Raw genomic sequence first — 26449 nt, forward strand, 5'->3', positions numbered from 1 at the left:
CTTTCATATGCAGACCCTAACTTTTAACGACTATATGTATTTAAATAAGGAGATGTAACAGTGGGCATAGATTATGAAATTATATAGGAGTCTATGAGAAGAGGACAAGGTGTTGAGAAGGGAGGAAAGGAGGGGAAGATCCTCTGTTATCTGAAGATGGGAAGGAAGCTACTGAGTGTGGGAGGCACAAGGAAGGAGAGGAAGAAGAGAAAGAAGAGTGGAGAGAAGCAATAAAAACAATTTTTTTAAAAAAATGCCCTAGTTAAACTAATTTTCAGTATGCTAATATAAATTATATGTAAATATAGTGTAAGTATAGGTTGCATTTACACCTTATAGAAATATAATATGTATATTATATATTTAGGATACATAAATTTATATATTTAAAACATAGACCTTCCCATCCTTGTTATATAAGAAGCATCAAGAATTGAAGACTAATGTCTTTACTGTAATTTGAAAATGCAAACGTAGCGAAGTGGCTCTGACGCCACACACACCACACCCATAGATATATTTCTGACATTGCCTGCTGCCTTTGGGTAGAGATGTAAATGGGAGTGAGTTCGGGAAGAAAAGATGGAAACTGGAAAAAATAAGACCATCGTAGCTGGTAGTGGGAATAAAATACACCAGCGTCTCCTGCCTCTCTAGGTCCTGGATCTGCTTTGCCGGGCCCCTCCCCTTGCTCTGACCTTCCATCAGAATAGTCTGATCTCAGGCTCGCAGCGGGCAGGACCAACGTGAAAGGCCGAGAGCCCTCTCTGAGGCTTGCACACTCTTCAGAATAGAAAACCCAGAAGCCCATAAACTACAGTTCCCAGAGAGCCTTGGGGGCAGGGCAGTTGGACAGCCAATGAGCACTCCCTCTCTAGGCATGGACAGCCGGCCACCACTTCCTGGTGACAGGCCGGGTGTACCCCGTGAGCTGAGCTGCCCGGCTGCCTGACCACCTGCAGAGCACTTGGAAAGTCTGGCAGCACGGGTTTCATAGGAAGACCAGGAGGCCGAAGTCTACCCAGGCCTGAACGGCAAGTTCTAAAGTTGTTATAATTATTCACAGAACATGGGTGGTACTCATATGGGTCGAGACCCCTTTGGGTCGCATATCAGATATTTGCATTACGACTCATAATAGAAGCTAAATTACAGTTATGAAGTAGCATCGAAAATAATTTTACGGTTGGGGGTCACCACAGCATGAGGAACTTAGAGAACTGCAGCATTATGAAGGGTGAGCATCACTTGTACGAGGGATGCTTGGCTCAAATCCTCTGGGTGACAATCACTGTCAGGATACATTCTACCAGTGAAAATTTGAGTAACTCTTTTAGATTGTCTAAAACTCTATTTCCTAACAGTAAAATGAGGGTGCTTGCTTAAAAGGTTGTCAGGGTTAAGTAGGTATCTTCACAGAGAACTGTTACAATTGTATTTCCCTCAGGGGAACCAGTCCTCTGTCCCCAACAGGGAAAGTCCTAAAGGGCGCAGTTAACGGGGGAGTGACTCAGTCTGCGGTAGCTGAGGAAAACTCTCCCAATGGCCCCAAATGTCCAGCCTCGTTAGGTGGTGCATCTGTGTTGTCCAGCGGAGTTCTAGCATGCTGGAAAGAACAGGGGAAAGAGCCTCCAGGAGCCATCAAGGACAAACTATCAACTTCATTTTCCATCAGACTATGAAGCCAGCCCTGAGCACAGTCCAGAATTCTATAGCGGCAAGGAGCCTTCCACAGTACAGAGCCCCAAGAAGAAGGGGCCTTGTCCTCTGCTCTGAACTGCTTCTGCCTCATGGGTCAGGTGACTACCAGAACAAACCTCCTGGGCCTTTTCTGAGCTGCAGTTTTCTTTCTCTAAGTTCCTCCCCACTCCACCCCCTATCAGTCCAAAGAACGACTCCACCCTAAATTCTGCCCGATCTCTGGTGCCTTAGGAGTTTGGTTTCCACCGCTTGATTGCTTAATGTCGGTGCCCGCCCTGGAGGCAGAGAGGCCGTCAGTTCTGAGCGGTTTCATGTGAGTTGGGCTGTGTGCTTTCTAAGTATTTTGTGATTGCTCTGGGCAAGGAGTGTACTCGCCAGCTTCTTAACAGCTCCAACCCTCCCTGTTTCATTATAGCTAATCACTCTTTAGCCTAGGCTGCAGCCATTTAATCAGGTAAGTTCTGTCCTGCGACTTTTGAGAAGCCACTGGAGTGCATGCTTCCAGTCGGAAGCCTTGGAGTCTCTGGACCATCTTCTTCAGTTAATCGAGTGTATTTCCTTTGCACTTTTGTCTTTTCTAGAACTGCATGGGATCTAATGCCTCTGGCTTACTTTCTCAATTGCTATCTGCTCAAATGAGCTATCTTTCGATAGTTCCAGTGTGACAGTACTGGACCAGATTTTTCCAGTTCTGGTCTTTTTTTTTTTTTTTTTGGTTGTTTTTTTGTTTGTTTTTGGTTTGTTTGTTTTTCGAGACAGGGTTTCTCTGTGGTTTTGGAGCCTGTCCTGGGAACTAGCTCTTGTAGACCAGGCTGGTCTCGAACTCACAGAGATCTGCCTGCCTCTGCCTCCCAAGTGTTGGGATTAAAGGCGTGCGCCACCACCGCCCGGCTCAGTTCTGGTCTTTTGTAGTCTTCAGGTATCATTTTTGATTTTGTTTGTTTGTGTGTTTGTTTGTTTGTTTTGATGTGGGTTTCACAGGTACCAGGCTGGCCTTGTACTCCCTGGCTCTGAACCTGAATTCCTCATCCTCTTATCTCTACTTCATGAGTGGTGGCATCACAGACATAGACTACACCTCGTTTCTGCCATGCTGGAGATGCAGCCAAGGGCTTCATGCATTCTAGGCAAGCACTCAACCAGCTGTGCTATACTGCTAGCCCATCATTTTTACTTTATTTCCTGCAGATGGGTGTTTTTTCTGCATGCATATTTGTACACCATATACATGCCTGGTACCTGCTAAGGCCAGAAGAGGGTATCAGATACCCTAGGACTGGAATTGGGGGTGATTATGCATGGCTAAGTGGCTGCTGGGAACTGAACCTGGATCCTCTGGAGGAGCAGTCAATGGACTTTACCATTTAGCCATCGCTCCTGCTCCAGTATTTTACTTCTCTGTTCCCTAAAAGACAACGAGGCTTGCCAGCAGGCACAGTGACCACCCCTTGGCAGCAGGCCTTTGCTGTGCTCCCTGCGATGGAGAGGAAGGACTTCATTGGGACTGTTTAGAGTTACTGCTCTTCTCACTTCTGTAAGGTTTGAGATCTTTGCACACCTGTCCCCACCCCCTTCACGAACTCCTCACTGTGCGGTGTGTGAGGACAGTAGCTTCCCTCACTACCTTGGAGATGGAGTTTTCCTTACTTCCCCTCCAAACACGCCTGTGGAACATTCTGGTGCTGGACGGAGAACTCCCTTCTCATGAAGTGCTCTCTATCTTTGCTGCATGCTGAGGCAGGTCTCTTTTCCTCTGCATTTCACGAATGCAATGACAACGTGTTGCAGCACCACACTTTTCCAGAGCTGTGTCCTTCTTATCAGGGCCCAGCTTCTTCTTTTTTCTTTTCCATTCCCAACATGCCTGTGTTTCTCCTCACATACACTTTCTGCCCCACTTTTCCTTTCTCCTCCTCCATGGTATGAAGGGGCTTGTCTTCTCTCTTCTGCTTCTCTTCTGCTCTGGTACCGAGTTGTCTTTTATCGGCCCTCAGTGTGACTATAAAGCATCTCTTAGACATGAGATGCTATGGTCTTAAAGATGCATGTGCTAAATCTGTGGTCTGAAGCCTGCTCTGCCCCTGGGAGATGGTAGAGCCTTGCAGGCAACTTCACAGTCAGTTTGCAAGTGTGGGGCACACCCTTAAGCAAGATCCTGAAACCTCCACCTTCCTCTTTCTCTGACTTCCTTCCCTAATGCTTGTTCCTCCAAACACTGCTTTCGATGAAGGGTGGTCTCCTGTCGGGCCCAAACACAGTGGGCATAAGGGACCATCAGCTCAAAACTAGGCTATAAATTAAAGCATCCTTTAGTTTTAATTGCTTACCTCAGATATTTTGTTGCAGGAGATGTAACTGACTAAGAGCAAACAAATTTGAGGGTTGAGGATTCCCTGCCACTACTGTGTCAGTGTGTTTCAGAGGCCTTGGGATTTGCCTCATGAGTTTCGGGGAGTTTGGAGATGCTTTCTAGACAATGCTAAGAGATCGCCACGCAGATCTTAACATGTGACCATTGTGGTCTTAGAAGAGCCAAATACAAATGGAAATGTGGGCAGTGATATGCTCCTGGGGCTTCAGATAGGAAGGAAGGATCTGCTGGGGATTAGACTAGCCACCCAGGTCACGCCATGTCAGATGATCTCCCGAGGCTGTGTGTTAGGGTGAGTTTGGAGCTGACTGGATTACTCACTAGATGGAGGAGATTGCAAGACAACACAGACTTCAGGAAGTGACATAGATGTCATGAGTGATTGCAGCCAGACAGTGGACCTGAGCTCAGTGAGAAACAATACTGCAAGGTGTGGAAAACTTGTAATTTGGCCATGACAGGCGCATATATGAAGTTTTATGAATAAGAGGTACAGTTCTGGGGGGTCTCATAAAAATTCACTGGAACAATAAAAAAGACACCTTGGGGACATCCCTGGAAAGAGCTAGATCACCATCTCTTTAATCTCAACGTTGTAAGGATGAAAAATTGCCTCTAATATTTTCTAGGGCAGAATCTTTTGATAATAAAGGATGTCTCGGGAAGTCTTTCTGTCTTTGTGTTTCTCTGGAACCTTCTTAGATTACCTCATGATTTTTTAAACTGCTAACAACGGAAGCTCAGTCTCTCTGTGGGTCTAATGGGCACCAGTGGCAGACCTTAGTGTCTTGAGGTGATTCTGGTCTTTCAAATAAAAATGTAAGAATGTGGGCTAGCAAGACTGCTGAGTGGGTGGCGTGGGGTGACTGCCACCAGGCCTAATGATCTGAGTTCCATACCCAGAAACCCTATGGTAAAAGGAAAGAACGGGTTCTCTTAGGTTGTCCTCTGAGGTCCACAGGCGCACACACACACACAGAGAAAGAGAGAGAGGGAGAGAGAGAGACAGACAGAGAGAGAGAGAGAGAGAGAGAGAGAGAGAGAGAGAGAGAGAGAGAGATTTAAAAATAAAAGCAGAGGCACAGGCATAAAGATTTTGACTCAGATTTCCAAAGAAGTCCTGGGAGGTTGGGCAGTGTGTGGAAGGGGAGGACCAGTGTAAGCAGAGCCTGGCAGACTTCCTCTTAGATCTGCTGGAAGGAAGCTTGGCTGCATTGGGCACCTGTTGGACTCTAGCGTCCAAACACCGAGAAGGAGTCGCCCCCAGAGACTGTCTCATACACCGCAGCCGATGCAAAAGCATGAGGATTTTATTAATTCTGTCATGACAGGGCCCCCCAGCATTCGGGAAACCGAGGGACCTCAAATAGCAGGTACAGTTTACTTTTAAAGGGGTCACAGAAGCAGGGGGGGTTGTTCTTTGACTATTCTGATTGGCTTATTTGAAAGGGCTATTACCCATAATTGACTGGAGAGCTGTTGCCAGATCAGATGAGGTAAGAGGTCATTTTGACCCCGTTTCCCAGGGGACCGAACCAAAACATACATATATGGGTATTTGTTCAGGAACTGAGTACGTGCGAGTGTAGCTGTTAGGTCCTTGGTTCCCAGGGGAGGAGGGGAAGCACTATGGCACAGAGGCTGAGAGGATTCAGAACTGTCAGAAATGGCTTCAGGATTGTCTTAAAGTCTTACACACCCAGGAACTTAGAGAAGCTGCACTGTAAAATCCCCTGTGAGAGGAAGCTGCAGTATGCAGCAGAGCTGCTTCGGGAGAAGCTGGCATGGGCGTGGGGTTTCTCAAGTCTGAGGAGCCCACATCCTGGACATGGAGATGTACTGTAAGGGAAAGTTACCACTGCATCTTAGGGCACCTTGTTTGAAATTGGCTCTACTTTGTAAAATTGTCTTGTTTTCCTATTCTTTGCACAGTATTGTAACTTTGCAAAGAATGACTAAAATATTAATGAACAGAATCAACGATTCCAGTAAAAGGAGACCAGGAGGGAGGAACACTGCTCTAGATGTCCTGACCAGTAATATTTCTTTAGTTTTTTTTTTAAACCTCTGGAAACATCTGGTCCTAATAACACCTGCGAGTCAATGCTGCTCTGGAGTTGGAAGAAGAATGTCTGACTTGCATGAAAATAATATTTGCCAAGAATATTACAGGACAGATTATAGGCCAGGGCCCAGGAGACGAGGGTCATCTGTAACCAAAGGGTTAGATAAGCTGAAGGAAAAAAATCCCCGAATGGCCAAAATGGCCATCAAGTAGCTATGCATGACTGTGTGGCTTTTCTGTTGAAATAACTTAAAAAGTGAATCAAATCAACTACTGCAGAGAACTTGGACAAGGGAGTGTAAACGCTGGTCACAGTACCTCAATCCGTGGTATTTACTTAGTTTTCAAACCCTCTGGTGGGTCTTGTGGTCTTTGCATCTCATTGGTGGGGAAACCATTGTACTCCCAGAACGTGCTCTTTCTGTCCTCTAATCAAAAGACAGCACAGTGTTTAAAATTTAGGAAAGCAAACGCTTGTCTAAAGGCTAGCCTGTCTTTAAAAACTGGATTTCCTGCCCAGGAGTCAGCTGTCGACACTTGTGATGGACTGCTCACGGAGGGCTTACTCTCTGCTCTACGGGAATGTTGGTCTCCTTTGGTTTCATAGTTCCTTAGTATTGCCCTATATCCTTCCTTTGGAAAGAGAACACTAACTCTGGGTCGTTGTTTATTAACATGTAACTCCTTTAAGATTTCACAGTGGCTCCCAGCTCAGCAGCCTGGAGTCTCGGGGGAGAATTCTGACTTGGACTTCTGAGTGATACTGGACAGCTAAGCTTTAGAGGTCTTGGGATGGAGAAGATAAACTTTGCGTTGTAAGAGGAGCCGAGGGAAGAGCACTGTGGTGTGAATAAGGACTGTAGGTGCTTTGCTATAGGTTTTATGGCAGCTCCTGCTCTGATTTGAAGGTCACAGACCTTTCAAGCCATGGAGGGTGCGTTTTTGATGAGGCTTATCAGAGGTTGCTCCTCCCCCCCATCTCTGTTTTCCAGAGTGAACAGATTAAGCAACTTTGTACACCGCACGATCTTACCATGTCGCATTTTGCCACCACAGATTCAAAGCAATAGGGCCATGGGTGAAGTCCAAAATGCTAAAGAAAGTTACCTCACCCTCTTGCTTAAGTATGGGTTCATTTGGCACGTGTTCATTGTGTGGATGCAGAGACCAGAGATTGACCTCAGGTGTCTTCTTCAGCCACCGTCGACCTGTGTTTTAGAGACAGGGTCTCTCACTAGACCTGGAGTTCGCTGATTGGTTAGGGTGACTGGACAGTGAACACCAGGAATCCATCTATCCCCAGGCCCTACCCCACCCCGCCCCATAACTGGGGTTACAGATCCATCCTCAGTGTTCTGGATTTGCACTTGGGTCCGTGCTTATGTTTATATGGCCGGCACTTTACAGACTAAACCGTCTCTTAGCCCCAAACCTGGCATTTTATTGGGTTATGTTTAACTTTTGGTTATTAAGATTCTGTACGGTCAAATACCTGTAAGAATATTCTTTCTATTGTTCCGTTTCTTCTTCTAATGGTTCCAATGCTTGTCTTTCTAGGTCTGGAACTTTCTTTGCGTGTCTGTCTTGTCTTCCTCCCCCAGTAGCCAGGTGTCTTTTTCTCTGTTTGTCATTGTGGTCATATATCTGTCTCTCTGCTCTATGTGTCCTTCTCAAGTCTGCTGCGGCTGGTGTGACATTTGACGGTTGCTAGGCTCGGACTCCTCAGTCTTGCCAGAGGAAGGGAAAGTCAATGACGTGGACAAGAGACTTTTTTGTGGAGATTCTCTGTGTAAGTGGTGACTTTTATATTCTCCACCTCTATGAATAAATTGCTTTGTTTTCCTGCTCCAGCATTTCCAAATATAATCATGTCCTGCAGGAAGGTGAGGCTCTGTGGCTGCTTACTGGTGTTGGTGTATCCTTGCTGTCCCATGGCAACTGGGCATCTGGTTGGCTGGTAGATGACTCATGACTTCTCGACCTCACAACTCAGAGACTGTCATGGTGCTACCAGCTCCCATAATAATCCTTTGGATGAATGTCCTTGTGTATATCATATGCCCCCTTCACTATTTTGCCCACTCCCTCTGTTCAAAATATTTAGGGATTTTTTTTTCAGAACTTGTGTTCCATATCAAACTACCATTTTGTTTTTAAGGGGAACTCTGTTGGGGCTGGAGAAATGGCTCAGCAATTAATAACAGCATTCTTACAGAGACCCTGGGTTCAGTTCCCAGCGCTCACAACCAGGGGATTTGATGCCCTCTTTTTGCCTCTATAGCTGCCTATGGGCATGTGGTGCACATAAACTCAAGAAGGCACACACAGACACATAGAGGTAAAAAGATGGTGTTTTTAAAAGAAAAACTATTATATATACTTGAAGCTATTTTTAATTATTTCTACAGTTTTCACAAGAAGAAGAAACAGCCTACAACGCCTGAGCTAAACCTGACAATCAGCCCACATTAAGCTTACCAGGACAGGTACGAAGAGCCTGATAACTCTCAGCAGGCGCCCCTGACTGTGTTCCTTCCACCTGCGTTTAGTCTTCTCATGTTAATGTGGAAGTGGAAAGGAAGGGGTCGGCTGCTTCATGGGGATGCTGCAGTCATCATGTGGATTCAGCCGTGTTTCCCTTAGGAGTTTCTTGGCAACTAGTTTATAAGTGTTTTCAGCATTTCATTTGAAATCTCAGCTTCAATCATAGGTAATTAAAATATGCTTGGACACAGGCTACCCAAAGTATGGACTGGTTACAAGATGTCACTAGTATCGAGGTCCCTAGCAAATTTCATTCTGATGGAGCTTCAATCAATACAGTTTGGCATTTTATCTTACAGGAGACTTTTGTTAATGTCATGGAAGATGTGTGGGGGAAGAAGGGAGTAGACAGGGATAGGGATGATGAAAGCCTTACATATAAAGATCGCACTTATAAAGAAATATAATTTCCTAGTACAAAGCATGCTGGCTAACTACGCTTTCCCATTTGGTTTAATCTTCCTCTCTCTTCCTAACATACTTAGTGCAGATTCTGGGATAGGGGCCAGGGAGAGTTTAGGCTGTTCTGACAAACACCACTTGTTCTTTCTAGGCCTGAATAATAGATTTTAGAGGTTGTCCAAATGCCAAAGAAGGGTGATGGTTAAACTAGGGAGAGAAGGTGTGAACCTTAGAGTGTGGGAAGGGTAGCTGCGTGACAAAGGGAAATGCTGTAACCACGTGACAGATAAAGCCTTCAGTGATCACCACTGACCGATGGCCAGTGTACCGTGTCCTCCCTGCGGGTACTACATTGCAAAGGGTTTCACTCAGGGCCTGTGTTCTCTCCTATTCAGAGTCTCATCAAAGTAAGGTTCTTGGGTGGCAGGTTACCAACCCCTTCTAAACAGACTGATGGAAGTGGGTTAGTGGGGAGTCCGTGTCGCCTGTCAGCTAATAGCATTAGCACCCACTTCTTCATTTCCCTTCCACAGTCTTTGTTGCTGTTTTTCCCCATCATTTCAGGAGATTTTGCCCTGCTACAAAACATCAGCCTCTCACTAACATCTCACTGATGCATTTGATGCACATGTCAGACACTGGCACTTGAGTGTCATTGTTTTGAATTAGCACTATTGACTGCATTTGATCATTGATAGTAGTTCAGAAAACTGATTTTGAGCACATCAAATATTGTCACGGTGTTAACTCTCCTCTAAACCTTCTGTGACTGATACTCTCATCTCATTTTCAGTAGAGCTCACCGGGTCCCCACTAGCCATGAAGTCATTGATAAGAGCCAGAGCTCATCTCAGTCCACTCTTCTCACATGTCTTCCACAGTCAACCTGGCTTTCTAGAACATTCACCGAAGACTCTCTATTCCTTCTGCTAGGAACCACCCTCTGCGCATATACCCACAGTCTCTTTGTGTAGCATCCTTCACATGTGAGTGAGGCTTGCTTTGTCCACATTATTTCAGAGAAGAGCTTTCCCTGTACCTCTTTCTTATTTTAGTTATCCTGTGGACAGTTTACCACATTGTTTTATAAAAGTAAATTTACTCAGCCAGGTGGTGGTGGTGCACGCCTTTAATCCCAGCACTCGGGAGGCAGAGGCAGGCGGATCTTTGTGAGTTCGAGGAAAGCCTGGTCTACAAGAGCTAGTTCCAGGACAGGTTCCATAGCTACAGAGAAACCCTGTCTCAAAAAAACCAAAACCAAAAAAACTTTACTCCGTTCACTTTATGTATATTATTTTATTGCCCACTAAAATGCAAAGTTTTAGAAGGCAAGGAAATGCTAGATCAATAGTGGGCAGCTCGAAGGTGTTAGTAAACCACTTATTGAATGAAGGAGTGAGTCGGTCCATCAGTGCAAATCTTTGAGTAGGTAGCTTTGTGCATCACATTCAGTTAATGGAGTTGGTGGAGTGGATCACTCGGCATGGCCACTGTGTTCTCTGCTACACAATTCTCCATGTTCATGAATGGCCTAGTTAGGATTTTTATTGCTGTGAAGAGACACCATGACCATAGCAACTCTTACAAAGAAAACATTTCATTGAGATGGTATCTTACAGTTCCAGAGGTTCAGCCCATTATCCACATGGCAGGGAGCATGGCAGCGTGCAGGCAGATGTGGTGCTGGCTACATCTTGACCAGAAGGCAACAGGAAGTCAACTGACTGTCATGTGGAAGGAAGTTTGAGAAATAGACCTCAAAGCCTGCCCCCACTGTGACATACTTCTACTGACAGGGCCACACTTCTTAATATTGCCACTCCATGTGGGGGTAATTTTCTTTCAAACCACCACAGTGAATAATTGTTTAGAAGTTTATTTTTACAGGGTGCCAGCAGCAATGTCTACCATACCACCAAGGAGACCACATCTAAACTGTTAGACTTTTGACTGCTCATTTAATCTGACTTTCTAACTTCAAAATCTTGAAAACACAATAAATAGCAAAGCTCTCCTTCAAGGGTCACTGGGAATATTTGATGACCTGCAGATAAAAGCCAGTAATGCAGTAGAAACAATATGATTATTGATGAGACATGTACAGGCATTGTTTATACATGCATATTAATAGTACATTCTAGCTACGGTAAGCTGACTCCAGGACATCCACAAGGAACTGCTGTAATGTTTGTTTGGTTTCATGTTGTTTGCCTTAGGGGACCATGGACATCGCAGCATATTTTGAAAGGATTGATTTTAAGAACTCAGCGAATAAACTGGACTTGGACACACTAACTGAAGTTCTTCAGCACCAGATACGAACAGTTCCTTTTGAGAATCTTAACATGCATTGTGGAGAAGCCATGAATTTGGACTTAGAGACCACATTTGACCAAATAGTGAGGAAGAAGCGGGGCGGGTGGTGTCTCCAGGTTAATCATCTTTTGTACTGGGCTCTGACCGAAATGGGCTTTGAAACCACAATGTTGGGGGGATATGTTTACATAGTTCCAGTCAATAAATACAGCAGAGAAATGATTCACCTCCTAGTCCAGGTGACCATCAGTGACAGGAGCTACATTGTCGATGCGGCCTTTGGAGGCTCCTGCCAGATGTGGGAACCTCTGGAATTAGCATCAGGGAAGGATCAGCCTCAGGTGCCTGCCATCTTCCGTTTGACGGAAGAGAATGGAACCTGGTACATGGACCAAATCAGAAGAGAGCAGTATGTCCCAAACCAAGAATTTGTTAACTCCGACCTCCTTGAGAAGAGCGAATATCGGAAAGTCTACTCGTTCACTCTGAAGCCGCGCACTATTGAGGACTTTGAATATGTAAATACCTACCTCCAGACATCATCAACATCTGTATTTGTACACACTTCATTTTGTTCTTTGCAGACCCCAGAAGGTGTTTGTTGTTTAATAGGCTCTACCTTTGCAAGAAGGAAATTCAGCTATAAGGACAATGTAGATCTGGTGGAGTTTAAGAATGTAAATGAGGGAGAAATAGAAGACGTACTGAAAGCTGAATTTGGTGTTTCTTTGGAGAGAAAGCTTGTACCCAAAAATGGTGACCTGTCTTTTACTATTTAGGGTGAGGAGTAAAATTGGTTTTCATTATTATTTCATGTTCTTCAACATTTGAAACGTATGCAGATGTATCTAAAACAGTCCTTATAGGATCGTCACTGAACTTGATATTGATCAACTAATGATTTGTATCTTTTATTTCCTACATTTTATGAAAAGAAATCCTAGTGGTCCTGTCATTTTACCATGAAAAATATAATCAGTTATAATTAAATAAAATTTTAATGAATATAATCACAATCCTTTTGAAGATTAATCATACAAAAAATTCTTAATGAAGATGTGGTTATCTTGGGAGCCATATTCACTTGCAAGAGAAAACCTTCAAACATTATGTTATAGTTGAACTCACATAAAACTTATACTAGTAGTTCAGTATGAATAAACACAACTGTTAAATTCAGCGAGAATAAATCTGATGACCAAGGTATACAAGAAGCCACCTTCACAACTTAGGATCAGAATAAAGCAAACAAGAATGAGTCATCAGTTCAGTTCCAGGCAACTTCCTAGTCCCCAAGACAAAACTCAAGCCAGTGCATGGGGCTCTATGAGTAACTGCCAAGATAATGGCATGGCGTGGAATTTCTTCCAGGGTTAATTTTGTGGCACACGTCTGTTTGTATTTGATACTTTTTTTAAAGCTATGGGAACACTGATATTTGGAATTAGGTGATTTATAAAATATATGTTACTGGGAACACATTGTTTATGACGTATATTGATTGCTAACTCTATTAAAGTAGTGTTGGCTAATATCATCTGAGTCAAAGGTTTCTTGGAAATACTGGGATATGATAAGCAATATGCCATCCGTAAGGTATATATTCCTTTCCTCCTTGTCTAATATCCCTACTCCCTTCTCCACTTAAGCTCAAGAGAAGCAAGCAAACACACATGGCTCTTAGAGAACCTCAGAGTTCAGTCCCTAAGCACATGCCTGGGTAGAACTGTGGATCTGATTCAAGAAATAAAACTAAGTTTGAGGCATATATATTCTGTCCCCGACAAAAAGAAGACAAATGTAGGGTTAGGATTAGTCTACAGGCCCACTATACTGGAAGCCGAGAGTTTAGTTTACAGCACTACCACACAAAATTATTTTGCTCTGGGATTTGGCAATTATTTCTAAGTCTTTCCCTCTTTCTTTTCTTCACTCCTGTTAAAATTCTGTTCATATTGTGAGCTGCCTACGGCATGCTTGATGAGAACAGATGCCAGAGGCGTACAGTCTGGCTTGTGCCCCCAAATCTGAACCTTTAACTTCTCTGTACCATGCTTTCTGGCTGGTTTCTCTAAGAGTGTCGTGTTGGAATCCAGCCTCTATTCAGGCCACCGTGCTTGCAGCAACCTTCACTCCATAGCGACGGGTACTGATTGACAAGGCTCCTTTATGTGAGCCCTTAGCTAACAGGCAGTCCCAGCGCCAGTTAACATCAAGAGAAGCATTGGCCTTGGCACTATAGATGTTATACATCCTCCTCCCCATACCCTTCCTGGACTCCTGCTTGGGAATCAGAAATCCTGGCTGCAGGCTCTTGCTGAGAACGTTCCCCATCCTCTACCACATAGATTCTTGTTCTCTTCAGAGACCCCACCATGCTGCCTGTCCCTGGAGCTGAGGCCTGAAGTCTCCTTGGAGCCCTACTGCCCCTTGGTCTATATACCCATGATGCTAATAACTCTTCCAATAAACCCATTACTCCCCGGTAATCCAGCCCAGGGTGCTCTTGAATACTCCCCTCCATGTAGATTCCACTGCCAGGGCTCTGGCTAACACGGGAGAATCCAGTATCCTTCAGTCTTCAATTGGTCATGATCATATTAAGGTTAACAGAAAAGCATGGGCCAGGATATTACCAAATGTACAGGTTATATGGCCACAGGAGGAATTTGTTTTGGTTTGTCTTTGGGGAATGGTCTTGAACTTGCCACGTAACTCAGGATGGCCTTGAGTTTTTGATTGTCCTACCTTCTCTTCCCAAGTGCCAGGACTACAGGCAGCGGCCACAGCATTGCAATTTTTCTGTGTGTTTTTGTTTTGGTTGGTTGCTTGTAGCAATATAATAGTTGGGAAGTGCTAGTGCAGGAATGAAAATAAGTAAGCTGTTTGCAAACAAATCGTTGTCATCAACAAAGGAAGCACAATCCCTCAGAAGCACACTGAGAGGCATTGCATGCCTCAGAGTGACAGGGCTGAGCAGACAGAAAGTGGAGATACAGGTTCTGTAACTCACCCCTCCTCCTCAAGCCCCGCCCCCAGAGGCTTAAATTTAAGAATCTATTCTGTTTACCCAGAATATATGAATAGTATGAGCCAAAGGGATAACACAGAGGATTGATGCTGAAGAGTCTTTAAAATACAGTGGACAGGGGAAACAGCTAAGAAGCAGCGAGCATTTTCCACCATTATCATTATAAATCAAAGACCGCTGAAATACAACCATACAGCACGTGCCCTGTGTGCAACACAGGTACGGACACGTCATATACGTTCCACAGTGCTTTTGCGAGAGAAGCAGAAGGACCTGAAGGTGAGAGGTGAAAGAAAGAAAAAAGGGAAACATATCAATAGAAGGGGATTCCTTTACTGGGAGTGTGAATGAGATGTGGCCATCGCTTCCTCCTCTATGTCCTGGATCTGCTTTGCCTGCGCCCTTCTCAAGCTTTGACCTCCCACAGGCTCCGACAGAGTGTGAACTCTGAGAAATACCAAGACCCTTCACAAGATAGCTCCCCCCTTTTCAAACTTGAGAGTTTGCCCGGGGCGGAGGGGGGGGGGTGCAGTTGAGGCCTTACAACTACATTTCCCAGAGATCCTTGGCCTGGCTATCGCCAGGCATAGGGGGACGGATCAACTTGGACAGCCAATAAAATCACTTCCTCTGCAGACCTCTCAGCCTGCTTCCTGGTCTTCCTGGCTGCGGTCGTAGTAGCTGGGTAAGTGGGTTCTCCCAGATAGACTTGGAGATCGGGGTTCCCCCCTCTCCTAAGAGATAGACCAGGAGAAAACAGCATAACTCAGCTGTGAGTTTTCAATCCTGAGGTTGTTGAGGAAGTTTGGGTGGCACAGACTTGGAACCCATGCTATAAATACTTTGTAGCACACAGGTGATTCTAACAAAGTTTTGTTCAAGTGGCTGGCAGCCACAGCAGGTTCTTTTAGAGAGATTTCAAGAGCCGTTTAGTACTATTTCCTTATTAGTCACGAACACACGAGTAGTGCTACTCAAAGGGTTTGTGAGAGATAAAGAGGTGTGTGGACCACTTACGAACTCTTTAATTGAATCCCCTTGGTTAATTTTAACGATGCTGACCACTGCATGTCTAGGGGGTTTACGGAGGAATTTTTGTCATGCTTGAAGAAGGGCTCGTCTGGAGGGTCTTTTAGGAGCTGTCAATAACGTCAGAAATTAACTACTTCCTGTGAACCCAGACTGAGTTGTTACCTCTGAACAAGACCGTAAGATTACACAGCAGCGAGGCGCCAGCAACTGCAAACGTCCGGGATTATTGGCCTCTAGCTGTGAACTCTGTTCTACACTGTGGGCACTATGTCAACAACAGTGCTTGGCTCTTTTCTGATAAGGGCTCTTCCCTCTCTCTAGCCCCTCCTTTGACTGCCTAAGGCAACTGACTCCACCCTGTCTTTCAAAAAGAGAAAAAAGAAAACATGCCAACTTTTTTTTAAGCTACCTACCACAGACTAACTGTGTGGTTATGCCGTGTTCACCTGTGGCCCTAGTTTCTCTTTCCCTTTGGTTTTGTTTCTGGAGGCTCTTCTACCTTTGCCTAGCTTTTGGTGGCCTGTACTGGAAGCCATGGGTGCCAGGTAGGTTTGCTATAACCTAAGGGCAGGTAACTGGTGCTCTTTGCACAAGTCCAGGTCAAGGTCAACAAGTGTAGTCTCTTCCATCCATTTAAACAAAGATTATTTATTTATTTATTTATTTATTGCTTGTGGTTGTCAATAGAGTTGGATGTTGTGGACTTCATAGCAAAAATGAAAGGGAAAAAGGATTTGGAGGGGGTGGCCTACACATCCAAAATTGCAAGCCATTCATTCGTTCTCATCATAGCTCTTCGTTGAGTGTTGCTGGTAATCCATGCAGTGAATGTAGCATCCCCTCAATGGTATCTCCTGCTTCCAGCATTACAATATGCCACTCATATCTCCCTCTGGATTAATCTCTAGCTTCTCTTTGTTGGCCTCTTGCTCACAAGTCCATCGTGGGAAGAATAAGGAGTTCTCTTACTAAAACAATTGAAAATCACTCCTTTATTAGAAAGATGCAGCGCTAAAGCAACAAGAGTTCTCTACACCAACCTGTTCTCTGGTGGGGGTGGGGGGACAGGATGTCCTTTTTAAGGACAACTTGTGAGTGGTGTGCTGTGCTGTGTCATTTAGGGACAAATGACAGCAGCTGGTATAACTATCACATATGGATCATTTGACTAAATAAATATCCCTGTGATCTACAGTCCTGTGGCAGCAGACCCTCTAGAAGTTCCTTACCTTATGTATGCTAACCTTATACATAGTTCCATGGAACAAACTTAAAGATAGCCAAATGGAAATTCCCTCAAACCAGATGCTGGGGCAAAGTTACGAGGAAACTGCTGGGGACAGGCAGCTCTGCCTATGTTTATAACTCTTACATTCGTCCACACAAGAGCAAGGAAGCTGTGCAGAGTCCCCATGCCAATGTGTCCTTGGCCCAGAGTTGGGAGGATATTTATTTAGGTTTACCATTTACACCTTTTAGCAAAAGAAGTAAGAAAGCCCCAGAAGCCATTGAGGAGTCCCCTAGTAAAATATATATAAATATAAGCATACAAGCTGCACCACAGATATGCAGGAAATGGTAAAAAGAATCTACAGATCTAAGTAAATTATTGACGATCCTTCCTCACAACTTCACCTTGATTTTAAATCTCCTCCAAGCTCCTGTGCCCTCTTTGGGGGCACAAGCATGCCATGTTCTTTATTCTTCAGTGCACATGGTAGACTGAAGTATGTGTAAGGGCTTCATGTGAATCATGCTGTGTTCAAAACTTTATTCTGTTATTATCATTATTATTACCCATCTGTCTGTCTTTCAGCAACTGCCTTTTCCTATGGAGCCATCTCACCAGCCATATTTTCTTATGTGTATTTTTCTCATTTTAGGGAAGGAGAGTAATCCAACTCTGCCCTTCCGCGTTGCATACTTTTCTGCTTTGTATGTCAATACATTATCTAGGTTAGGGATTCATTCTTTAAGGTTTGGATACAAACTGTCCCCATAAATAGCTCAGATATTGAAGGCTGAACCCCAACTGCTGGTGCTATTCGGCAATGATTTAATTGTGAGGATGCTCACCTCCTCAATGGACCGAGCTCACAGCTGAGTGGGCTCTTAGGAAGCAGGACCTCATTGAGCAAGTGCATCACTGGAGGTATTGCCATAAGGGTCTGTCTTGACACTCTTTCCTTCCTCTTTGCCTCTGCTTTTCTACCACCGTGAGGTGAGCATGTTTACCTTACCACGTACTTCAGTCTCAATACAGACCCATGGTAATGAAGCCAGTTCTGCACAGACTGGTGCCTCTGAAACTGCCATCCAAAATAGAGCTTTCTTCCATCGGGTTGTTTGCTTGTTGTTTAATCACGGCAACAGAAAATTGCTAACCATCCACTACAGAGCCTCGGTATGGCCTTTAGACTGGGTGGCTCCAGTGTTTATGGTTCGTGGGATAAACAATAAACAAAGCCAGAGACTGACATCAGAAGCTTCCAACCCAACTCTGAGAGCTTTCTACCTTGACTCCTCAAACACGGCCTTTGTTCTTGACAGGAGAGTATTAGAAAAGATTTCACTAGCCACAGCCCAAGGGAACACTGAACTGGTTGAGGTTTGTGCTGTCTAACATAGGAATTGTCAACTCACATTAGCTATTGCAAAATCAGATATTCCTAGGTTGACTTTGTAATGGTTCATCGGGTCTTCCTACTTCTGGTCAGTTCTACGTTGAGCTTAATGATTGACTTACATCTATTTCTCTATCAGACAAAGTGGCTTGATCTGGAACCGGAATGTGTTCCCTGCTCTTCCCTGTATGAAAGGAGCCAATGATTACAGCATCCCCGCTTGCTGCCCTCTCTGTTTCTTGGCTTTCCTTTTCACTTACCCCTCCACTGGCTGGGAAGGAGGAAGCACTTTACCGGGATAGCTCACAGTTGTTTCTCCAGTTCTTTGTCCTTTGAGATTGTCTCTAAGTGCCGGGAGACTTTCTCATTCAGTGGAATGCGAAGAGAACACCAGGCACGACTTGCATGCCCTTTCAGTATTTTATAGACACGCTTCTATTATTTTACCTTTGCTTGCTTCTGTGGAACATTCTGTTGCCAAGCTGATATCCTCCTGATGAGGAACTATTTATTTCTCTGACAGATGCTTGAATAGCTCTTCATAATTTTAGATTTCAAATGTTTAAATAGATATAGTCACATGTCATGTACATAGAATTCAATTTTTCCTGGAATGTTATCTCACTTGTCTTCCTGATGTGATTCCTGCAGTATTTTCATATGCACACATCTTACGCATATATACTTTTTATTCTAATTTTACACTTTCCATTTCAGAAACTTTGCTTGCTCTTTGTATCTATGAGCATTTTACTTTATTGTTCCATTAGTCTTGACCATCAAGCTATCTTTCTGCATTCTCGGTGTGTTATTATGTTCTATCTATAGAGTGCTTTTTATCATAACTAATATCTTGCTTTATGTCTTTAATAAGTCTAAGTTTGAAGTGTTTCTTTGCATAAACCACATTGTTCAGTCACCATATGTCTGTCACCTCTGTGAAGAACTTCTAGTTCTTTTTCCCATTAGTTCTTTCGGACGTGCACGTCATATCTCTTCTGCTAGTGCCAGCCTCTTGATATATTTTCATTTGTTGTTTCACTTTATTTAATCATGCGTGTGTAACTTTGCATGTGGAACTCTTAATTTCCTCCTTGAATCCAGTTTGACTGGTGAAGTGTCTATCCAGAATCGGGTTTGGACTTCATATCAGAAGAGGCGAGAGAATCAAATATGACAGGAGATTGCTTGGTGACATGTCTTCCACAAGGAAATTGTCCCTCTGAAGCACGAATTCTAATTGGTCTTAATAATAAAAACCTGGAGTCAGATATCAGGGGGTGCAAACTGAAAGATCAGAGAAGCAGAGCAGCCAGCTGCTAGAGCTCTTACCTTCCACAAAGTCCTCAGACTAAAAAGAGACAAGGCTCCCTTCTCCTCCGCGTTATATTCCTCTCTATGCCCAGCCATATCATTTCCTGTCTGTCTGTACAGACCTCCAGACCTCTATGGTTAACTAGTGGCTAGCTCCACCTTCTGATCGTCAGACAACTTTGCTAGTATACAAACAGGATATCACCACATCCCTCTCCTTCTCCGATGGCAACCACATTAAGACTGTCACTGTCTTTTCCTGCCCTTAGTCCCCTGCTATAGCTGTCACCTCAAGGAAGGCCACTGTACAAACTGTAATCAGGGACATCAAACAGGCTTCATCTCTCTATGCTGTTCCTATGCCAACTAATGGTGTGCATTGCTGGTTCTGAACCCTGTACTTAGGAGAACATCCAGGTCCTTCTGGAAGTCCCAGACTGAGAGCCTATCATGGTACTACCATCTCTCAACATCACACTTTCTACAGGCTTCCCTATGTAGCTCAGAGGTTCCCTTCAATGCAATTCATACTCTATGTTTGTAACATTATTTATGCTGCAAACAACTACCCCTTTCTTTAAAGAAAAGTAATACCAATTTAGCATTTTACATTTACTTGGGGATTGTATACCATGATGTATGGGGCTGAAAATTTGTGGGAGCTGGTTTTCTCTATCCATCTTCCAAGTTATGAGGATCAAATTCAGGTTTTCAAGCTTGGAGTCAAGTGCTCTCCTCTCTCTAAGCTGTCCTCCCAGCCCATGTTATAGTTCATTTTTAAGCTTTCCTTTCTAGAGTTTGTACCAGGAAGAAGAAACATTCTGATACTGTTTGAATTAAAGCCAACAGCCTACTTTGAACTGATACATATAAAAAACCATTTTCTAAGAAATCTCAAAGGATCTAAGTATGTTCTCCCGCCTTATCTACGTCTTGTCTACATTGATGATCAGGCTGAAGCGAGGGTCTGTCCTTCCACGGGGACTCTGCTAGCCTGCGTGTAAAACTAATCACATTTTCCACACATCTCCTTCCCTACCAACTCCACTCCAGGAACTCACAAGATTTTACCTTGTGCCCAGCTTCATCAGTATACAACTGAAATATATTTAGTCACAATATACCCAGGTATGATTTGTTTACAACATATAGCTAGTGTTGAGCTCCTAGCAAAAGCTGACTTAATTATAATGAACCCACAGTTACTAAATCTGAATTCCAACTCAAAACTTAGTCTTGAAACCAAACACAAAATCTGGCTGTTGCTTATTCCACAGTTTCTGTTATCTTACTGTGATGCCTGTTACGGTTTCCAAGTGTTTGCTCCAGTCCCATCCTCTGTGCGTTGTCATCTCACCCTTCTTCCCCAGTCCTGGGGAAGCAACAGTCAGCTAGCTGCCTAGTCATGCCTTAGCCACCACCCAGTCTCTTCGCTTCCCCCATAGATTCCATACAAATCCGAACAAGGAGGCAAACAGGTGCTGGGGACATCTAACTAAATTCTATTTGTTCTTTCTGGGTGTTAGATGTTTAATGCTTACGTAAGTGGTACCATGACAACTGTGTACCGTGGTGCACAGTTCTGATTTTATAGGCAACTGTGCAGAAGCCTATTTAATGGATTCTGAGTGGAATCTTTTTGTTACTTACCCTCGTCTGGCTCTTTTTACTTTGGCCCTGTATTGAGCATAGACAGAAAAGGCTACAGAGCACCCTACCTCTAAGCAGTTTATTGTCTGCCTCAACACTTAGCCTGTATTTGAAGGAAAAGAGAAAACATTCATCCTGACACACAGAGAGTATTCTACACTTGTCTAGGTGTTATGAACATTGATCGTGTGTCGGTTCATTTAATAGGACAAAATAAACATAGATTGTTGTAAGCATTGTCTGTATTTATAAACTGAAAATGAGTTTTGACTGTACTTATTCCACTTTAGTGGTAATATTTGTTTTGGATTGTTTTCCTTGCCTTAGCGAACCATGGACATTGAAGCATACTTTGAACGAATTGGTTATCAGAACTCCAGGAACAAACTGGACTTGCAAACATTAACTGAAATCCTTCAGCACCAGATACGAGCTGTTCCCTTTGAGAACTTGAACATCCATTGTGGGGAACCCATGGAGCTGAGCTTAGAGGCCATCTTTGATCAAATTGTGAGGAAGAAGAGGGGTGGGTGGTGTCTCCAGGTCAATCATCTCCTGTACTGGGCTCTGACTAAAATGGGCTTTGAAACCACAATGTTGGGAGGCTATGTCTTTAACGCTCCAGCCAATAAATACAGCACTGGTATGATTCACCTTCTGGTCCAGGTGACCATCAGTGACAGGAACTATATTGTTGATGCTGGATTTGGACGTTCTTACCAGATGTGGGAACCTCTAGAATTAGCATCTGGGAAGGATCAGCCTCAGGTGCCTGCCATCTTCCGTTTGACGGAAGAGAATGGAACCTGGTACTTGGACCAAATCAGAAGAGAGCAGTATATTCCAAACCAAGAATTTGTTAACTCCGACCTCCTTGAGAAGAACGAGTATCGGAAAATCTACTCTTTCACTCTGGAGCCGCGCACTATTGAGGACTTCGAGTCCATGAATATCTACCTCCAGACGTCGCCAGCATCTGTGTTTACAAGCAAGTCATTTTGTTCCTTGCAGACCCCAGAGGGGGTTCACTGCTTGGTGGGATCCACCCTCACCTATAGGAGATTCAGTTACAAGGACAACATAGATCTTGTAGAATTTAAGAGTCTGAAGGAGGAAGAAATAGAAGACGTACTGAAAACTATATTTGGCGTTTCTTTAGAGAAAAAACTTGTGCCCAAGCATGGTGATAGATTTTTTACCATTTAGAATAAGCAGCAGTAAAATTTTTTGGTGACACTCCATGTAATTGAACGTTTTATGATAAATTTCAATGCAGTATATGTAATCTCTTGAGTCTTTCTGCATCCATCCTCCCAGCTTCTCAGTTATCGGTAACTAACAATCTGTTGTACCCTCTACTTCTGCGTTCTAATTAGCAACAATTGTGCCTTAGATAAACCTCATTGCCTGCCACTGTGCAAGGCTCTACTCCTATATCCTATTGGAAGAAAACCCTAGACATTTTGTCTATAAAACATCAGCACTTCTGGTTGCATGACTTTTGAATGAAACAGCTAGAAATCAGCCATTCAAAGAGCACGTTACTGTTGACATGAACATACTGGTGTCCATGCTGATTGATGGGTGCTAGAGAATTCTCGACATTGCTTATTGCTCCTTCACATGGAATTTGTGCTAATAACTGAATAAAAGAATAGTGAGAGAAACAGTGCCATTAAATTTGAACAGCATCTATCCAATATCTAAATTTTATGAGTTGTTACCTTATAATTTAGGATTTGGATGCAGCAAAGAAGAATGGGTGCTAATGTTGGTTCCAAATACATTTAAGACTATATAGTCTATCAATATATGACTTCCGCCAACACCTAGAGAGATATGATTAGGACCCAAGAGAACCAGTCACACAGCTAATAATTTCTTTCTCTATTGTTTTTGTATCCAGTCCTTTTTATATGATTTTTCTTTATGGGAACAAATAACGATATTTAGAAATTTGAGCTTCTTTATTTTTGAAATGTATGACTAAAATAATATAAACGATGTAATATACATCTAAAACCTTTGCAAAGAGATCTATTAAAACATGTTGACTAATGTGGTGTAAATGGGGGGCTTCGTCTGGAGGAGCTGGGATACAATGGCGACTGGTGTCTTCTCCAGGGGAGTCTTCTCTTTATTTTCCTCCTCAATCATGCTGATACTCTCTACTGCTGATTTGACTAGATTTGTGATTACATAGAGGAATTCTAGGCTCTTCTGTGAGTATTTTTAGAAACACTTAACTGAAGAGGAAAGACCCAGTTGGTAAAGGATTGTGGGTGGCTCCGTGCCCTTGTTTAGGTCCCTGACTGGATAAAATGGGAAAGAATTCTGAGAAAGGGAGCTGAGCAATGTTTATTCAATTGTTCTCTGACTATGGCACAGTGTGCCCAGCTACCTTGTGTTCTCACCTCTATAGCTATCGCTGAGCCGCAAACTATCAGCTCAAGTTTATATCGGTGGTATTCATTTTATCTGTGACAAGTCAGCCACAGATTTAGGCACATGGGGAGGAGTTCTATGCCTACAGTAAAGACTAGATTATTAATAATTATCTGTTAGATGGATGCCTGATGCCTGAGTAATATATTCATCTCGATGGTAGAGAAACTTTTTTTTTTTTTTGGTTTTTCAAGACAGGGTTTCTCTGTAGCTTTGAAGCCTGTCCTGGAACTAGTTCTTGTAGCCAAAGCTGGCCTTGAACTCACAGAGATCCACCTGCCTCTGCCTCCCGAGTGCTGGGATTAAACGCATGTGCCACCACTGCCTGGCAGAAGAACTTTTTAACACAATTCTTTTTTGATTCCTTGGGAATTTCACATCATGCACACCAATCCTGATCTTTTAGTCCTTCCATATTTCCCCTCACCCCTGCAGCATGTCACCTCAAAAGAATCTCCTCCCAAAATTAATTCAAAACAAAACAGCAACAAAAAGCCCACCTCACTCCTCTGTCTCCAACACCTCTTCAATCATCCTAGCGGCATCTGGAGCTGTGGTGTGTCAAGCAGTATATCCTCTTGTCCAATCAGCCCCACCCACAAAATGTCCATTGCAATGAGTCTGGTCTGGTTCAAGGCCTCTGGCACACCATCATCAATGAACCCTCAGTGAACTCTTCTTGACTGGTCCCTTCACTCAAGCAGGTCATAGATGGGCTAGATAGATGGGTAGGGTGGGTCAACCCAAGACCCATGGTGTGGGACTGGGTGGTAGCCGAGTTGGTCAGTCCAACCTCTGGGGTGGCCCTGCTCAAGTGAGGTACAGAGCCAGCTCTCTCATGCCTGTGGTGAGGGGTAGGGCTCTCTCTCCTGAGTGCCAAGGGCCAACTCTCTCCATGGGGAGTGGGGACAGGTCTCTTGATGCAGGGTCCAGTAAGGGGCAGGACTGGCTTATCCCAGGGCCAATGAGAAGCAGGGCTGGCTCAACACAGCACTAGGATTTCAGCATGCATGGTTCCTATGAAGCCCTGTGGTAACATGTGCAGTGGACTTCAAGCCAGATCCTGGCTGCTGCCAGGAATAGACCTGGACATGGTCCACAGCACAATATGGGTCCAGACAACACCATGACCATGTGGGGTAGTGCAGGTCACGCAGATCAACAGTGAGCATGGCCCTTGAACACCAACATGGACACAGAATTGGTCTAGAACCCAGGTATCCATGTGGCCTTTGTTGGCACCACGAGCCACTGGCTGAGTGGAACCAGGCACCCAGACATAGCCCCTGGCAGCAGCCTGGGCTCAGTTGTCACCATGGTCCCAGGTGGCAACACAGTACACTCAGATCAGCATGGCCTTCATGGCAGAGTGGCCCTCGGACACCAACATGGCCCCAGGCGGTGGTGCAGATCCCTGGCGTCTGCCTGGCCTTCTATGTCTAACTTTTTTATTCTTTGTCTCTTTTACATCATGCACCTCAATCCCATTTATCTTCCTGGCCTTTTGTATCCACCCTCTGCCCTTGCATCCTCTGCCCTCAATAAAATAAAATTTAAAGGCGAGAGAGAGAGAGAGAGAGAGAGAGAGAGAGAGAGAGAGAGAGAGAGAGAGAGAGAGAGAGAGAGGGAGGGAATCATGTCGTGGAAGCTGTAGTGTGACAGTATATCCTTTAGTCCATACATCTTTACCCGCAAGTGTTCATTGCAATGAGTCATTGGTCTGGCTTGAGGACTTTGGTATCTGCCGCACCGTTGATACTGGGCCCTCTTGGATATCCTGTTGTTGCCCTGTGCCATGGAGATCCTGCAGCTTTGGACCTGCCTCTTCATGTTCTCCAGCAGATCAAAGAGGAAGTAGAACAATTCATAGCCCTGGTTCTGGGCCTGGGTAATTGCAGGGTTGATCAGTCTCCGGGTCCTCCCCTATCCTCACCACCAGGGTGAGCTCTCCAGAGTTGCCCCCAACTACTTCACCCTATGGAACAAGAAGCAAGGGGTGGGACCAGTTCTGCTTTCACACCCTCTGGGCTGGCTTGCCCACACCTGCACCATCAGGGCCAGCTCTGCTGTGTTGCCCAGGTGAGGCGCAGGGGCAGCTCTCCTGCTCCTGTGACCTGAAGGCCAGCTCTCCCAAAGGCCACAGGTAGCAAGGGGCAAGCGGGAGCTTCTCTCCCTCACCCACATCACTCTATGGCCGATGAGGGGTGGGGCCAGATCTCCCACACTCATCTTCTCCAGCCAGCTCACCCAAGCTCCCATCCACAGGATCAGCTCTACTCCGTTGCCCAGGCAAAGTGCAGGGCCCGCTCTCCCTAGAGCTGCAGCTGGTGTGTGTGTGGGGGGGGAGGATCAGTTCCCTTATATGCTGCAGGAGGCAAGAGGTGAAGGGCGAGAGGGCATCTCTCCATTGCCCATGCTGCCGCATGACAGATGAACAGCTAGGTGTTGCAGGAGGTCCTTCCACCCCTCCAACCAATAGCTGCTGTGATACCAGCCCATTGGGGCGTGGCCTCTCTCCCTTTAAAAAAGGCTATTTCCTCTGCTCACTTTCTTCACTTCCTGCTCCACCGGAGACTAGACTCCCTTCCCGGTTGTGCAGATGGCTGTTGTCTGAGATGGTGATCTGTAAGTTTTCCCCTTTAAATAAATAACACCCTATTAATCATACCTCCAAACTGGTGTGGCCTTGTTCGTGACTTACGCCTTCATCTGGCGCCCGAACGTTTGGCTTTTAGGACCTCTCCTTCCCCCGCTCGAGTTCGGCTTGGCACGAACCCTCCCTTCCTTAGCCGTGGCCTGTGCCTTGCAGCTGCCATGTGGTCTGTGCCTTGGGGCGGCCGTGTGGCCTGTGCCTTGTGGCAGCCTTGTAGCCTGTGCCTTGTGCGTGGAGCCAGCAGTTTAATATAAATTATCACGCACTGGCTTTTCTTGCTGCAGTTCTTTATATTTTTTTA

The 26449-nt window shown here is 44.6% G+C and overlaps 3 protein-coding genes across 20 annotated transcripts in view; all 3 read left to right on the forward strand.

Annotated features, from left to right (window-relative positions):
- The first annotated feature begins 900 nt into the window (after positions 1 to 900).
- LOC126513749 (arylamine N-acetyltransferase 1) lies at positions 901 to 12415 on the forward strand. Of its 16 annotated transcripts, none has more exons than XM_050162280.1 (4): positions 1675 to 1799; positions 7695 to 7926; positions 8546 to 8623; positions 11300 to 12415. In XM_050162280.1, exon 4 carries the CDS (start codon positions 11306 to 11308, stop codon positions 12176 to 12178), a length of 873 nt encoding a protein of 290 aa, XP_050018237.1. In that variant the 5' UTR covers positions 1675 to 1799; positions 7695 to 7926; positions 8546 to 8623; positions 11300 to 11305; the 3' UTR covers positions 12179 to 12415. The 16 variants fall into 16 exon arrangements, with proteins under 16 accessions (XP_050018248.1, XP_050018244.1, XP_050018237.1 ...); XM_050162283.1 differs by having other exon boundaries at positions 7813 to 7926; XM_050162279.1 differs by lacking the exon at positions 1675 to 1799 and adding an exon at positions 1854 to 2014.
- Positions 12416 to 15069: 2654 nt separating this feature from the next.
- On the forward strand, positions 15070 to 23119 carry LOC126513743 (arylamine N-acetyltransferase 2). Of its 3 annotated transcripts, none has more exons than XM_050162264.1 (2): positions 15070 to 15115; positions 21378 to 23119. In XM_050162264.1, exon 2 carries the CDS (start codon positions 21384 to 21386, stop codon positions 22254 to 22256), a length of 873 nt encoding a protein of 290 aa, XP_050018221.1. In that variant the 5' UTR covers positions 15070 to 15115; positions 21378 to 21383; the 3' UTR covers positions 22257 to 23119. The 3 variants fall into 3 exon arrangements, with proteins under 3 accessions (XP_050018221.1, XP_050018223.1, XP_050018222.1); XM_050162266.1 differs by lacking the exon at positions 15070 to 15115 and adding an exon at positions 15183 to 15202; XM_050162265.1 differs by lacking the exon at positions 15070 to 15115 and adding an exon at positions 15253 to 16007.
- Positions 15073 to 26449, forward strand: part of LOC126513742 (arylamine N-acetyltransferase 3-like) — an 80888-nt gene continuing 69511 nt past the window's right edge. The window contains exon 1 of the mRNA XM_050162262.1: positions 15073 to 15115. The gene's annotated coding sequence lies outside the window, so the exon portion shown is untranslated. The remainder of the gene's footprint in view (positions 15116 to 26449) is intronic.

Source organism: Alexandromys fortis, unplaced genomic scaffold, assembly GCF_014885135.2.
Source record: "Alexandromys fortis isolate MF-2015 unplaced genomic scaffold, M_Fortis_MF-2015_v1.1 scaffold_110, whole genome shotgun sequence".
Lineage (NCBI taxonomy): Eukaryota > Metazoa > Chordata > Mammalia > Rodentia > Cricetidae > Alexandromys > Alexandromys fortis.

Excerpts from the sequence above, each read along its gene's own strand:
- LOC126513749 (XM_050162291.1), top strand. The coding sequence starts at position 11,306 with ATGGACATCGCAGCATATTTTGAAAGGATTGATTTTAAGAACTCAGCG.
- LOC126513743 (XM_050162264.1), top strand. The coding sequence starts at position 21,384 with ATGGACATTGAAGCATACTTTGAACGAATTGGTTATCAGAACTCCAGG.